General features: G+C 48.2%; 1 protein-coding gene across 1 annotated transcript; it reads right to left on the bottom strand.

Annotated features, from left to right (window-relative positions):
* Positions 1–9,061: 9,061 nt before the first annotated feature.
* Positions 9,062–9,546, bottom strand: LOC127770219 (uncharacterized). Its single transcript, XM_052295884.1, has 2 exons — positions 9,221–9,546; positions 9,062–9,143 (listed from the first exon to the last, which is right to left on the bottom strand). The coding sequence occupies exons 1-2, from the start codon at positions 9,544–9,546 to the stop codon at positions 9,062–9,064; spliced, it is 408 nt and encodes a 135-aa protein (XP_052151844.1).
* Between the last annotated feature and the right edge of the window lie 7,182 nt (positions 9,547–16,728).

Consider the following 16,728-nt stretch of genomic DNA (forward strand, 5'->3'; position numbering starts at 1 on the left):
GAATGTATTCTTATTATCCACTAAGCCTCAATCAACCATGTAGGTTGATAGTTCTAAGTGCATTGACGCCACATTGGCATACATGTAAAATTGTTTACTTATGCACATGAACAATTAGAATATTTATGTTTAAGCATTGAAGCTTAAATATATCCACCTGTAACCACATTATTTTTTTTAGAAAAGTTGTACCATGAAGTTACAACAAATATGTGGGTTTCACGACAACTGTTTTGTAAGTTTTCTTATGATTGGCGTGAAAAGGGGGAGGAATATGTGTATTTTGCAAATTAATTTTAAAATATTTGCAATAAAGAAGCATAAGAAATTGTGGATACGTGGCAGGCAAATTGGTGTGTTATAGGTCAAAATGCTAGAAGTAAAAATAGCCCAAACTATTAGCGAATCTTATTTGGTATCATTATGAATTATTGTCACACAACGAATTGTATTATTTATTGGCCATTGAAAATTGCATATTCATCAAGGAAGTATGAAATTGCATATAGCTATTTGAAAGCTATTGGTTTACTTGTAGTAAACAATATCCTAAATAATTAATGACCTTTTGGATTCGAATGATTCTAAATGATCAAATGAGACCACATTTACTTTGGCGTAATGAATAAAAGTTAGACATGTCACCCAATTAATTTATTGGCATATTCAAGAAGAATAAATATTCTCGTAGAATAATGTTTGGGTGATTTGAAAAGTTCCATGATGGTTAAACTATGTTCATATATTAATGTTTTAGTGTTATAGTTATGTTCTTGAAGACATCATGAAGTTATATAATACTAACTCATCATCTTATGATCATATCTATGTTTCATAAATATAAACATGAAGTTTATTGATCCAACTTAATTCAAGAATTGAATATAGTATGAGTAATTGGATCAAGTCTTGGGCAAATAAAAAAAACTAGAAAATAGAGTAATTTTGTCGAGTAGTGGATATTTGTTTGAGCACCATTGTCGCAGAATAATAACCCTCTATGAATTGGGATAACCTACAGTATTAGGGATGTGCAATTTTTCATGCTATTGCATCAATTTTTATGTTAGCTCACTGCATATAATATCTTTACCCCCTTTATTTTGTATAAGTGCGTGTTCAATGAATGAACATTTCCCTCATATATCACCACCATAACATATATATATGGGCCTCCACATGAAGTTGGGGATACAAATGGACCGAATTCCATTAATCCAGTGCCTATGATAGGGGATTTTTGTAATATGCTATTAGATAAAGATTGAATATCGGCATCAGGGGGAGAAATGCCCATGTGTTAAAGATGCCTTATATTTTCAAGAAGAAAAGGATCATTATAAGTAAGAAAAATGCACAAGCCAATCTAAACTAGAAGGTTTAGTTTATTCTCCTGTAATCCAGAAGCGGGAGCTTGCCAGATAATTATGAATTAAAGGAGTAATCAGAAGTTATGTTTACTTGTAGTAAACTTTCTGCTAACAGTTGTATACCCCGGGTTTTGAATAGTATATCCACAAATGCAGAGTGACATGTAAGTCAATGTTCTAAAATCTACGGAGTAATCACCATGAAGGTGAATTGCCTCATGAAGAGGTTCATCATGAAGATGAAAACCCAAAATTAAAGTGCGCATATCTATCTAATTATGGGATGCGGAACAACCATACATCTTATGTTTGGGAAATGACTAAGATATGGTTTATAATGAATTAACCTCACGGAATGAGTATGTGGAGAAAAGAATAGTTGTCGACAACATCACCTCTATGAGTGGTAATATTTCTCTAATGAGAATCCGGATCCGGAACCAAAGTCCATGGCAGAGTTGCATAGTAGCACTCATATTGAGTCTATTGAAGAAAGCAATGAGGTTGAACCATAGTCGCTAAATAAGTCTATGTGAACCTGGAAGTTCAGACTTAATAGGAAATGAAGTGGTGAAAAGCGACGGTTCATATGGTCATGGAAAAGACTAATATTCTCCTACTATGAATGTATTAAATTCCGCTATATATATATCGCTGGCAAAAGGCATGAATAAATAAATGATATGCAGTTTATGGGTTATGAAAATCCATATGAAGTTTTCACTAGAAAGAAAACAATTTCGTAACATATGTGTAAATCTCAGACTAATTAGTGTCATGAAGCACACTATATTCTCATGAAGAGAATTGCAAGACTCGTAGAAGAGTTTATGATGACTCACGAAGAGTTTTTCTCCTAGAAGTGAGAATATTTCTCATAGCGGAGAAAATGGCTTCCGGAAGAATAAGTTAATCCCTGTAGGACTACACTAGTGTATGAATTACCGGTTAATCTCCATATAACACCGATAACTCGTACTTCCATGAAGTGGACAGACCCGTTCAAACGAATGAATTGGAAAATCACATCCACTAGCATGCAAGTGGATCGGTAGTTTTCTACATACAATGAAGGTGTAAGAATTTATATATCTTGAAGATATACTTATTGATGGTATTTGGCAATCTTATTAATTCCCCTAATGCCAAAATATAGACCGGTTTATGTCACTCTAAGTGGTTTAAGCTAATTGTTGAAGATTAGTGAAACAATCAAATTGATAATGATTGATAAATCCACTAAGAGAAAGTTGCATAATATTTAACCTCTTGTATTGAGCTAATTATTTTATACATACCACATATGTGTATTGTTGCAACTTATTTTCCCATAATCCTCCGTAAGGATTAAACTTTGTTTGTATTGCACATTTGAATAAGTGGTTATACATATTGCTCCTATACGTTGATTTATTTCTCATGTTCATAGTAGAACTTATGAAATAAGTAAACGAAAGATTAAACATTGTGGTAATTTTATTATCATTGTTTTACACATTAATAAAAATGTGGTTATGACATTGGAACATGAAGTTTCAACGGATGTCTTATTGAGGGGGAGCATATATGCTAAACATTGATTATCATACTTAAGACTTGGAACTTATATTTGATTTGCCAACAATTAATCACATTAATCATTGTTTTGATAATTTACCTTGAAGGTTACTACTGCTATATTGTTGTGTTAATCCAAGTTGATTAATATAATAAAGCATATAGATCATTAGCTATTTACGAAGAATAGTCGATCTTAAAGATTATGCGATCAAGAAGATCGTGTGTTGTACTCTTTTTCCTTAGTGAGTTTTTACTTGAATATTTCTCACGCAAGGTTTTTAACGAGGCAACAAGTGCAATATAAGTAGCGTGTACGATGTACTCTTTTCCCCTATCCTTTTCTCCCACTGGGTTTTTGGATGGAGTTTTTAATGAGACGTGTGTATAGCGCGGTATTCGTCAAAGGGGGAGTGTTATGGAACTATTATCTCCTACCAGAGATAAATATGGGCTCATACCAAATATATGGAAACGTATCCTAATAGGACTCTTCCTATTATGGGTATATATACTGAGAGAGAGGGCTTGAGAGGTTGGTTGATGTATCCACATATGAGAAAGCAATAAAGCTGTGATGCCTCTCTCTATATTTGTGTTCATCTACTATATGATTGTGTGCATGAGATCGTCGTCTTCTACTCTGGATCAGCGAATAGGCCACTAGTTATTTAACAGTATATATGTGTGCATCATAATTTTTGAAACTTTGTGCCGTCTATCTGTCATCAAGTCTCAATGGTGTCTGATATATGCCTCAACGAAATATATTGATTATTGACAATGATATGGAGTACATATGCGCCCGAACCTTCCCATATCTGCTCAACCGACATATTGGAATAGAACCTAGAGATATCGGGAGATACGACATAAACATAATAAGCGGCACATGCCAAACAAACCAACACGCTAGCAGTGTCATACGGCTGGACGACTGGGCATATCAAATCATGGGGTTTCGGATGACACGACAAGATATAGTTCTGTCGTTTGTATGCACCACTCGATCGAGTTTGTGATGAACTTTCATTTCTTGCACACTAACTTGTCATGCCATTTTTAATTAACTAGGACCAAATTTATTACCTTGATTTCCATGTTCCTAGGAGCTAGTTGTTTTGCAAGCAAGCCTGGTCCTGACAATTTAGTGGCCCAGAGTGAAGCTAGAATGATGGGCCTTCAATACAACTTTGAAAGTATAATAATGTTTCTAACAAATGTAAAGCATAAAATAAACATTCTTATCAAACAAGTTGTATATCTTTCTCTCCTGGGTTTCGTAAATCTAAGTTCCTATATATGGCCTATGGGCTCCTATATCTGTGTTGTCGAAACGACAACTGCATGCGTCGAAGGACGTGGTTACTCAACAGTGGTTGGGAAAATGAAGTGTACTAAATTTTGAATTTTTCTTGGATCCCCCATTACATGGCCCTAGGGGACTATTTATAGCCCCATTACAGGTCCTTACTACCAGGGTTTAGGTTGTACAGGGGAATTTACATGATTACCCTTACAAAAGGGACATTTACAGGGGTACATAATGTTATAGGGGCTCATGGGCCCCTGATGAGCCGTCTGGCGATCGCCGACCTGATGGGCCGGAAAGGCTTCCTCGGCCCTCGCGGGGGTGAACTTGTCAAGGCGAAGTCATCCTCCTTCGGCAGACAGTCTTCGCCTTGCACCCTTCGCCTGAGACGCCTCTGGCCTGGCGCTACTCTTCGCCTTGCGCCGCTCTTGCTCCATAGCCTTCGCCATGGGTTTCGGCAGGTTTGGTCGAAGGGCCTCATGCCATCCGCCAACAAGCCTCTCATGGGCAAGGGTGAGACTGGAGCTTCGGCCGAGACCGTGCAAACCATGTGGTATGGTATGCGGCGCCCCCTTTCGACCGATGCTCCTGCCGAAACCAACATTATTCCTGCGAATGAAGTTTGTTATTTCTGCGGCTGGTATTATTTTGCCGCGCTTCGCCTCGTGCGATTGATGGTTATATATATTATTTTTTCCTGGGCCGAACGGAACAGTATTGGGCCTTCCTATCTTTGGGCTTTTTACTGTGCCGCTCGGTCGATGGGAATTTACCGTTTCGCCTACCCTTGCAACACGTGGTGCTTTATTACTGGTGGGTAGGCGAACGGTCGCTTGGACGGGCTATATATTCCCGTTGCTCTTTCCTTTTCACCGCCACACTTGCCATTTTACCGTGCGCGCTCTCTTTCTCCGTCTCTTCCTTTCACAGCATCTTTCGACCCCTCAGGCGTTTTGCCGAATCTCTTTTTTTGCCACCGCAAACGCACCGTTCGCCATGGCTCCACGTAAGCCAAACCCTACTTCGGCGAAAGGGCCAGATCCTGGCCGAGTCGATGACGACAGCACCGCCTTTCTGGGGGTCTCTCTTGTGGACGACATCGAGCTGGCGAAGCTGGTCAGCTCTGGAGCGTTGGTTGAGGGGCAGGCTTTCGCCCCAGGGAAAACCGTGGTGCTGAAACCTGTCGACAACCGGACGGTGGTGTTCGCCGTATTTTTTGAGGCAGGGCTACGGTTTCCCTGCAACGTGTTGTTGCCGGAGATCCTTCGCCTCTTTGAGGTGGAACTTCCGCAGCTGAGCCCGTCGGCGCTTGTTCGGATCGCTATCTTCGACTGGGCGTGCCGGACTTCCGGGTTTGAGCCCAACGCCGAGCTCTTTGACGCCATATTTTTCGCCACCGTGAACTCGAAGACGGTGATCACCCCGGCTGGAACGAAAAAAAGCGTGTTCGGGAGCGTGAACTTCAACGTTCGCCCCGAGTGGTCCGATCTCTGTCCGGTGAACGCTGCTATGTCGAAGTGGGACCGCCATTGGATGGCGAGGTGGTTCTACCACACCATCCCCTTCGAGGCTGGTTCTGAATGGGCGCAAGCCCTTCGGTGCCGGCGTAGGGCGATTGCGCCGAACCGGAGACCCAAGATCGCTGTGGACGGCGCCATGGAGGCGCGGTTCGTTCTACTGCGGAAGGTTTGCTCCCGCCTTAGCTGCCGTGACTTGGTGGAGGAATTTTGTATGCTTCGTATTTTTCCCCTCTCCCAGTAATGGCAAGTCGCGGTTGAGCAAGGCGAAGAAGTCGACGGTTTGCCGAACCTGATACTCCCTGAGGGGGCGAACAGTAAGACTTCTTTTGCTATATACTGCTGTGCTTTGTTATTTCGCCTTATTTGTCTTTTGACGTAGCTTCACGCTCTACTTTTACAGTGTGACCCTCGACCAGGCCGAAGCCGAAGCCCGCAGGATGATCGGCGATGTTTCGGTCGTCGAGTATAGTCAGCTGTTAACGCGTCAAGCGGCTGGGCGGGCGAATCGGGTTTACAATGGCAAACTGCCTCCCCGGGCGAATCCCCAAAAGGCCGACGACGAGGCAGGGCCTTCACGAAAGCGGATGCGTGGACAAGTGAAGCTTGCCCCCAAGAAGCGAAGGGTTCCTGCTTCGTCTGACTCCGACGCCGACGCTGACGACGAGGATGATGCCGAAGAACGTGACGGCGAGGAGGATGGAGAGGAAGAGGAGAAGGTGGAGGCTGTGGTTGATAAGGTTGCGGGTGAGGCGGTCGAAGACCGCGCCGACACCCCCGGGTACACTCCTACCCCAAGTCCTGGTCACAACGAAACCGGGGTGGAGTCGAACAGCTCCCCCCTTCGTCGGAAGGATTTGGAAGGGGCGAAGGCCCTAGTTGCGTTCTCTTCAGGCATGGCGGCGAAGGGAGATCTTGTCAAAAAGGTGGCTAAAAAGAAAGGGCTCGTCGATGTCGCTCGCGTTTTTAGCGACAACGAGTCCTCCGACGGGACTCCGACTTCACCCGCTGGTCGCAGCCTAGATCTTTCGGCCGCCCCCATTCCACCACTTGGCGCCACTGGAGTGGACGGTAGTACTGCCGCTGGGGCTTCGGCTTCTGTGGAAAGGATTGTGATGGCCGCGGCGAAAGTATTCGGCAGTCCTCCGCATCAGCCGGTTGCCTCGCCGCTGATGGAGGCGAAGGGAAAGAGAGCGGTCGCTAAGACGTCCGCTTCGGAATATTCGCTCTCGGTACCCCGCTTCGCCCCTGGCGACTTCGAGACGCGAGCGGACCTCCTTCCTTTTGTGGAGGGGATAAGCAATCTTGTACTGCCCGCCAGCGCCCCGAGCTTGTTCACCGAACTGAATGAGTTCGACGAGGGGTGCTCTGCTATAAAAAGCCTGGCTGTTCGGGTACTTTCCCCCCCCTTTTTATCTTTGCTCTTCCTCTAACTTGTTTTCACAATTGGCACTTGTTCTCTTTGCCGCTCGTATTCTGCGCCCAGATCCTGGCGGCTCACTGCTCAACGGAGCGAACCGTGCGAGCTCAACTTGATGGGTTCAAAAGCCGTCTTCGGGCCAAGGATGACGAACTAGGCCACAAAAATTTGGAGATGGAGGCCCTTGCCAACACCCTTAAGGAGGCGAAGGCCGAAAACAAGCGGCTCCAATCGGAACTAGAGAAAGGGAAGGAAGCTAGGGCCGAAGTCGATCGCTTAAAGGCCGAACTAGAGAAAGAGAAGGCCCACACCGCCGTGCTCATAGATTATTATAACCTCACCGAGCCGATGATGGAGGCTCTTCGGCAGGAGGTTTGCAAGGCCGAAGCAAGCGCTGCAGAGGAGTCGCGGCGGTTTTCGCAGGAGATGGTGAAAACCACCGAGTCCGCGCGGACAGCGTGCCAAACGCTTCGCCTTGCCCTTACTGATATGGGCGCGAAGGTGCGGGGTGTCCCCTCCGAAGATGCCTCAGCCTTCGACTTCTCCGAATGGACCCAACAGGCTGGTGGTTCGGTTTCGGACTGCGCCACCGCATACGGCGATTGCTGTGCACGCGTGTCAGCGGCCTTTACCATGGGCCTCCTGCAGCAGTTCGGCTGCGAGCACATCACCGAGTTCCCCAAGTACGCGAAGGGGGATTGGGAAATCAGTGCGCAAGACATTTCGCCTGCACTTCGTGCGTGGTGAAAACAATTTTGGCAGAAGGACGGCCGCTCCGCCGCTAAGGCGCGCCTTTTGGAGCAGCTGGCGAAAGCGGATGCGGCAGACATTTGTGAAGAGGAGGGCGCAGCGGCCGGAGGGGGTGGAGGCGATGCCCAGGATCACCCAGAGGTGTGAGGCCCTCCGCCCTTCTCTTAGATTTTCATAGTTTTCTTTTGGTGTTTGCTAGATGTGGCGAACCATTCTATATTCGGCAAACTGCCGCTAAACCTTAAAAAAGGCTTTTTTGCATACTTGGACTGTGTGATAATTTTAACCACTTTTTAATGATCAAAGTCTTTGGCATATTATTATTTCGCTCATTTTGCATTATGCCATACCTTCCCCTTCTTTCGCCTATTCTTACCATGCAAGATGTGTTTTTCCTTTTCTGCACTGTCTACCAGGGGGTCTGCCGAAAATCATGCATTTGGCCCCCTTCTGGGAGCTGGCGAAGTCAAAACGAGAAATTTGTGGCATTGAAGGGTTTGCCGAAGGTGCGATGTCCATTTCGGCCTGTTTATCGCGAAATGGAAATAAACGGTTGCAGCTATAAAGTTTTCAAGGTTGCCAACTGGCTGCAGGCGCACCCCGGGTGAACCTTAGAAGATTACGATCTTGTTCATTCAAGACGTTTGGAGGATATGGCTCGCTTTTGGCGAAACCATCGATCTTTCAGCGTCGTTACAGTTTAGTCTGTGTTTCGCCCCCTACTCATCTTAAGGTTGTGTATGATATTAGTAGTGATGACGAACCTAGTTCGTCCGACCATTCCTTAAGCAGGGATAATGATTACTGGGGCGAAAATGTAATTACTTGTAAAATGAATTTTATCGGGTTGTAAACCTTGTATTCTTCGATTATTTTTTTCGAAGCTAATAAAGAACATGCTTTATTTCCTTTTCGCTATTTTTCGCATCGTCACACTTTGTGCTTTTGTTAGGTCGGAACATGCCGGCCCCTTTGCATATAGTAGCAAAATAGGTGTAGTGACTTTTCAGCTTTTCGTCGTTCGTTTTTGATCTGTAGCGTTCTATGTCGAGAGAAACGCTGACGCTGGCAATTTTCGCACTTCTTGATTTGCTCAACGCAGACTTTCAACACAGTGGGCCAATAAACTCCTTGTCTAAATACTTTGGAAGCCACTGTTCTTGCAACCTAGTGCGTGCCACATAGCCCCTGGTGTATCTCCTTTGCCATTTGTTCGCCTTCGGCAAAAGAGATGTAACGAAGTAAGGGTTGAAGTACCCCAGAGCGGTAAAGTTGACCCGAGACCATCTTATACTTCGTGGCTCTGAGTTGCAAACGCTTAGCTTCTGCTTCATCTACCGGAAGCCAGCCAGTTTCAAGGTGTTTCACAAATGGGGTTCGCCAGTCATATGGGTCTTCGCCCAGTTTCTCTTGGTCGATTGCCATGACTTCCGGGCTGTCCACGGGCACAGTTGGAGCATGTAGGACTTCGAAAAAGAAGCCAGACGAATGTGGGCCACCACAAGCAGCGGACTTCGCCAAGGCGTCTCCTTCCTCGTTCTGGTCTCTAGGCAAGTGTTCGACTGTTATGCCGGTGAAGCATTTTTCCGTGGACCGAACGGCCTCCAGATACCTCTTCATTCCTTCTTCTTTTGCCTCGAAGGATTTGTCAACATGGCCTGCTACCAACTTGGAGTCAGTTCGAATTAGCAGGCGCCGGACTCCCAGTGCTTTCGCCTTTCTTAGGCCCAGGAGAACGGCTTTGTATTCTGCTGCATTGTTGGTTGTGTCGAGCTGCAATCTCGCTGTGTACCGAATCGGCACACCATTCGGCGAAAAGAGGACTGCCGCAACGCCTGCCCCCTTGTGCGACCACGAACCGTCAGAGCACATCACCCAGAACTGGTCTTCGGGCTCGGGGTCGGGGGCAAGTACCGGTGTCCATTCAGCTACGAAGTCAGCTAGCACTTTAGACTTGATAGCTCTGCCGCCCACTTGCTAAGCCGGCCAGTGACTTCCTTGCCTCGAAGTATTTCGCCCAAGTGGTACTGTGATGGGACTATGACTTTGTGGGCCTGGAAGTAGTGCTTGAGCTTGCGCGAAGCCATTACTAGAGTGTAAGCAAGCTTTTCCATTTCAATGTACCTTGTCTTCGCTCCTTGTAGTGCTTCGGAGACGAAGTAGACTGGTTTCTGTCCGGACTCTGTTTCTTGGACGAGTGCAGCACTGACTGCCACTGGCGAAGCTGCCAAGTATAATAGCGGTGTGCTTCCTGGGGGTGGGCTTATCAGAGCTGGTGGGCTTTGCATGTATTGCTTTAGCTCGTCGAATGCTGCTTGGCACTCTGGTGTCCAATTAAACTTTCCCGCGCCCCGGAGGGTCTTGAAGAAGGGCAATCCTCTTTCGGCCGCCTTTGAGAGGAATCGACTGAGTGCCGCAATTCGGCCTACAAGCTTTTGTACTTCATGTACGCTTGACGGAGGCTTCATTTGTTGGATGGCATCGATTTTCTCGGGATTCGCCTCGATGCCTCTTTCGGAAACAAGGAATCCCAACAACTTGCCTGCGCGGACGCTGAAAACACACTTCTCCAGATTCAGCTTTATGCCTGCCGCGCGCAAGCTGTCGAACGTCTCCTGCAGGTCGATCGCATGGTCGAAAGCCTTGTGGCTTTCTACGATGATATCGTCGACGCAAGCTTCCACATTCCGCCCCAATTGCTTGCCAAGGACCTTGTACACCAGCCTGGCGAAAGTTGCTCCTGCATTCCTTAAGCCGAAAGGCATCCTGAGGTGACAAAATGTGCCGAATGGAGTGATGAAGGACGTTTTGGGGATGTCGAGCGGGTTCATGTGGATCTGGTGGTAACCGGAATATGCATCCAGGAAACTCATGAGCTCACATCCAGCTGTTGAATCCACTAGCTGGTCGATTCGCGGCAAGGGGAAATCGTCTTTCGGACACGCCTTGTTCAAATCTGTGAAATCGACACACATGCGCCATTTGCCGTTTGACTTCCGCACCAGCACTGGATTCGCCAACCACTCCGGATGGTCAATCTCTTGGATAACCCCTGCCCGAAGTAATTTTTGTACTTCGACCTTCGCCGCTTCTTGGCGATCGGCAGTCATCTTGTGCAACTTTTGTTTTCTTGGCTTAATATCCGGCTTGACTGCTAGGTGATGCATGATGAGATCCGCCGGGACGCCCCCCACCTCGTCAGGGCTCCAGACGAAGATATCGATGTTCTTTTTGAGCACCTCTAGTATGCTCTCAACTTCTTCTTCGCCCATATCGCCCCCAGTGATACGAGCTTTGTGGGGTCAGCATCATCAATCTGCACTTTCGTTACCTTGCCGTGAGGGGTGGGCTTCGGCGTGTGCTTCGGCCGCTCATGCGGTTCGGTCTCAGCATTGTGCACTGCTCTGTTGATTACGGCTAGATCGCGTTTTGAAGCGGCCGAAGGCTGAAGCCCCTTGACTACTATCACCCCTGTTGGGCCAGGCATCTTGAGCTTGAGATAATTGTGGTGGGAAATGGCTTCGAACTTGTTCAGGGTTGCACGGCCGAAGATGGCGTTGTAGTTGTATGGGATGTTGACGACGTCGAACAGTATTTACTCTTCGCGCCTGTTTTCTCCCGAGCCGAAAGCTATCAGCAAAAGTGTTGGCCAAGAACTTGCACTGCCTCTCCGCCGAACCCCCGGTGCGACGTTGGTGCCGGTGTAAGAGCTTGGGTTGGCAAGCCCATCTTAGCATATGCTTCGGCGAAGATCACGTCGACCGAACTCCCTCCATCGACCAGGATTCGTCGGACTTCAAAACCGGCTATCTCAGCTGAGATTACCAGTGGTTCTTGATGCGGGAACAGGACTCCTTCGGCGTCTTCTGGCCCGAAAGAGATCAGCTGGTTCACGTACTGTGGCGCCCCCTCACCCACCGAAGTGATGCTGTGGACCGCTCGGATCTGCATCTTTTTCTGCCTTTTAGATAATTGGCCTAGCGGGTTGGCCCTCGTAATCACTTGGATTACCCTTCGTTGCACGTCTTGACGTTGTTCGACCGGGGGTGTTTGTTCTTGAACTGCTTCGCGGGGTGCTTTGACAATTGTTCCCTGCTGCGGCCTTGGGTCTTGCGCGTTGCCACGTTGCCTAATGTTTCGGCATTGCTCCGTGGTGTGCGAAGAGCGTCCGTGAAAGGCGCAGTAGAGGTCTTTTCGGACCTTCTTGCGGGCTGGCTGCTGATGGTTACTTGCTTGCTGGGCGTCGAACTCCTTGTGGAGGGCTTGCACTTCTTCGACAGCCATCACAGCCTTGCCCGCCCGATCCGTTCTGAACTTTCTCCAAGTCATGGGGGCTTGGCCTAGCCTTGGCGGCTGTCCCTAGATCGCCGGCTGAGACTGGCGAACAGAGAGGGGAGGTGGTTCAGCAATTTGAACTTGCGCTTGAGCTTGGGCAGCGGCGACGGAGGCTTTATCGTACTCAGCTTGTATAGCTTGTCGTCGCTTAGAATCCTCCTCACCCCTTGCGAAACCGTCAATGATGCGAAGTAGGTGCTCGAGCGTCTGCGGCTCCTTGTTGGCGATTTTTCTTGTTAGTTCGCCCTCAAGCAGACCAGCCGATGCGGCGTTTATGACCGACGCCTCGGTTATGTCTTGAACTTGGCACCGGGCTTGCGAGAAGCGACGCATGTACTCCCTTATCGACTCCCCCGGCCTTTGGCGAATGCCGAGTAGGTGTTGTTGCGTCTTCGGCTCCTCGTAGGTGCCTCGAAAGTTAAGGACAAAAACATCGCGCAATTGCTCCCATGAGTAAATGCTATTGGCTGGTAAATTGAAATACCAAGAACGGGCGATGCCGTCTAGAGCGAGATGTATTACCTTCGCCTTGGTATTTTCATCACCATGAGCCGCTTCGATCGCTGACTCGTAGATGGAGAGGAACTCCTTCGGGCCAGTTTCGCCTGAATAGCACGGTACGGGTGGGAACTTGAACTGGGGTGGGATTGGATGAGTCTTGATTCCCGCACTCAGCGGTAGCCCCTTTTCGCCTCCCGCCCTGTTTACCGCACCTTGCTGCGGGTACGGTGTGGCGAAGGGTGAAATCGCAGCTTGTGCGTGAAGTTGGGCCATGGCGTTCGGCTGCCCGACTCCAACTGGAGGCACTTGCTGAGCCGCCATGGATGGGTCAAAAATTGGCTGTGACCATGTCATGGCAGCTTGGATTGGTACTTGGTTTGTTCCGAAGCCTGGGGTTGGAAGTTGCTGCCGAACGGTTGGCACCTGAGCAGTGTTGCCGAAGTCGAACTGCTGTCCTTGACTCCACGGCGAAGGTCCCGAGCCTGGCTGAATCGGTGGCAACCAATTAGGCGCACCTTGACTTGTGTTCCCCACCGGGTGAGCCGATGGGGTTGTACTTGAAATGTAGTGGGGTTGGTTGAGTTGCTGAAGGAAAGCTTGGAGTTGCGCCTGTAGAGCCGAAGCCCCTTCCGCCACCGTTTGTGTCGCTTGGCCAGGTGGTTGATGCTGCCCGGCGAAGTACACCGGCGGCTGTGCGGCTAGTGGCGGAGAGGGCTGGGTCACCACTTGTGGCCGGACTTGAGGTGGGGCATAGCCTGCCGAATACTGAAGGATTGGAGCCGACGTGGCCTTGGTCCGCCTTGTCGCCTCGTATGCTTATTGTTGTTCTTGCATTTGGCGAAGCATGTCTGGGAGCCGTGTCATGTTCTGCCGCATGGCTTCCATGTCGGCTTCGGCTTGCGCTTCGGGGTCCAGGCTGATTTGGGCCTGTACAACGGCGAGCGCAGTTGGCGCCGCCGGCTGCGATGGGGCGGCTTGAGGCACCACCAGTTGGTTTGTCGAAAGGATCTCCGCCCTGGTCTGGAGTGCCCTTGCCGCCGCAGCCGCCTTCGCCACGTCTGCCATGTTCGGTACTTGCACTAAGGTTGCTGGGGCCGAAGACGGTTGTGATGGCGCGGGGGCCGAAGGCGGCTGTGATGGTGCTTGTGCTTCTCCATCTTCGGCCACGGACGCCGAAGGCTCTGCTCCTTCCTCGGCGGCCATGTCCGGTCCGGCGTCGCTCTCCTTCCGCCTGACAACCTTCTCCTTCACGACCCTCTTCGGTGGCATTCGCTCTCAGTGGTTTCGCTCGGAGTCCCCACGGTCGGCGCCAGCTGTTGTCGAAACGACAACTGCATACGTCGGAGGACGTGGTTACTCAACAGTGGTTGGGAAAATGAAGTGTACTAAATTTTGAATTTTTCTTGGATCCCCCATTACATGGCCTCATTACAGGTCCTTACTACCAGGGTTTAGGTTGTACAGGGGAATTTACATGATTACCCTTACAAAAGGGGCATTTACAGGGGTACATAATGTTATAGGGGCTCATGGGCCCCTGATAGGCCGTCTGGCAATCACCGGCCTGATGGGCCGGAAAGGCTTCCTCGGCCTTCGCGGGGGCGAACTTGTCAAGGCGAAGCCATCCTCCTTCGGCAGACAGTCTTCGCCTTGCACCCTTCGCCTGAGACGCCTCTGGCCTGGCGCTACTCTTCGCCTTGCGCCACTCTTGCTCCATAGCCTTCGCCATGGGTTTCGGCAGGTTTGGTCGAAGGGCCTCATGCCATCCGCCAACAATCCGCATACGAATATGGGGTTGGTCCCCTTGACTTCTAGGGCCCAGTGCGGTGGCACAGCTCGACCCCTCTCAAGGCTGGACCTGTTTGCAAGGCAATGTTCACTATTCCTAATAATCAGAGCACTTACAGTTCATTCAACTTTCTTATGTTTCACACTCATTAGTACAATATATGTCGTAATTACTTCAATATTTTTTTCATTCTACTTTGCACCGAACAAACTATAAAACTGTATTTATACTAAAAGTTGAACGTTGAGTCGGTTTCCTCATATTAAATTGTGTTGGTGCGTCATGTGTTGTACATGAATTTATTAGATGTGTGCAATCTAGTATATAAACTTTCAAAGAACTCCTTCTATTGTATGAACTTGTTTGATCGATGCATACGCAAATCAGGGGGAATTTGATGCGTACGCAATCCAGGGGGAAAAAGAGACACCATGGCCAATGTTGCTGAATTGAATGTTATTAGGATGCCACGCATGCAAACACATCAGAGGGATGCTATATATAAGCATATATACACTTGGGCAAACACTGAATCAGATATATCTAAATAAGTGAAAGGTGAAACTCTTCCTGCAAATTACTTAATTAGCCACATCATTAAGAGATAACTTAGCCACATCATTAAGAAATAACTTAGCCACATCCCTAAGAAATAAGGGACTGTCCGTTAATTACTACGTATACGGATGTTCTAGGCTGTCGGATCCTTGATTGGCAAAATATGTTCACGATCTTTCAAGAAAGCACTTTTTCAAAAAGATCCTCCTATGTCCCTGCAGTGGAAAATTAGTACCATTTTCCCCTTCCTCCAAGGTTGCAAACTGGGACCCCTCCTTCATCCTATTCTCGAGCATTGTTGTCGCCACCACTTCCCCATCCCTGCTATCGCCACGCCGGCCCCTTCCCCCTCCCGGCAGCCGCTGCGACTCTAGACTACCTTCTTCACATAGCTGGAACCCTGTGCCCCTCTCCTCTCCATCTCCATCCTCGCCACCGCCCCCGCCGCCGCATCATCTTGATCCACCACACCCCCGCTGCCGCCACCTCTCTTCCTACTCTCCCCGCATCGTTTCCATGCATGTGCCCACCCTACTCCTAGATGCGACCCCCTCTCAACCTTAGGCCCCGCTCCTTCATCCCACACCACCCACCTTCCCCCCCCCCTAAGCGCTCACACACACACACTCACAGCCCTAAGCCCTAATCCTCTATCCTTCCCATGCACTGTCGTGACTGATCTCCATATCCAGGACATCGAAGCCCATCTAGCCATCACCAAAGCATAGTCCCATCCTACCGCAAGATCGTGGTCGCATGCCACACAACCACTATCGGCATTGCTAAAGCCAACAATGGTCCCACTCCCCTGATTGGTGTATAGCAACCTTAATAATTTCTTTTACTACTAGTTGGATGCCCATGTGTTGCAATGGGAAAAAATTACAATAACTTTAAATCTTGATGAGATGATAACAAATAATCAGTTCATTGCAACAGAAAACATTATTTTAGCATAAACAACAATTACATCTGATCTTAATGGTCTTTACATATTGTGATACAAATGTGATAAAACAGCACATAATAATTCCAGGGGCATCAAGAGGATCAAAGTTTGGCAATATATTCTAAGATGGAAGCTTTCAGAAATGGATGTTGGAAGATTCTTGAAGAAACAAAAGAGGGTAAGCTACACAAAATTCCAATTTGCACGGGATCAGTGCTGGGATGATGAAGAACACTCTTGATTACAGCCTCGATCATATTGGTATCCTTTTAGTACGAACGGGCTCACACTCCTTTTGGTACAGGTGTCGGTACCTTTACCTTTATGGCTTTATTGGGACTAGCAAGTATGCGCGCATTGCAGCGGTCATAGACAGGCCGCGACCAGATGTCGCAGTGGTACCCGAGTCCTCTGCGGGGGTTATGGTCGTTAACTGAGGCAAACCGAAGGTGGTTATAAGCGACTGCTTCTTCTAGAATACACCGGTTTACCAAAATTTCCCATGGCCTTGTGCACTTGGGTAGCCGTTTTGTCGGGTGTGCCCCTTTAATTAAAAGGGAGGAGAAGTGTGGGGAGGGGCGGCGACTTTGTGTCTCTTTCGTGCCATTGCGGCAGGTGGAGGGTGAGTGGAGGCAGTGTAGCTCAAATGAGGGGGAGGATGGAGCAGCGG

This window comes from Oryza glaberrima, chromosome 4 (assembly GCF_000147395.1).
Source record: "Oryza glaberrima chromosome 4, OglaRS2, whole genome shotgun sequence".
NCBI classification, from domain to species: Eukaryota; Viridiplantae; Streptophyta; class Magnoliopsida; order Poales; family Poaceae; genus Oryza; species Oryza glaberrima.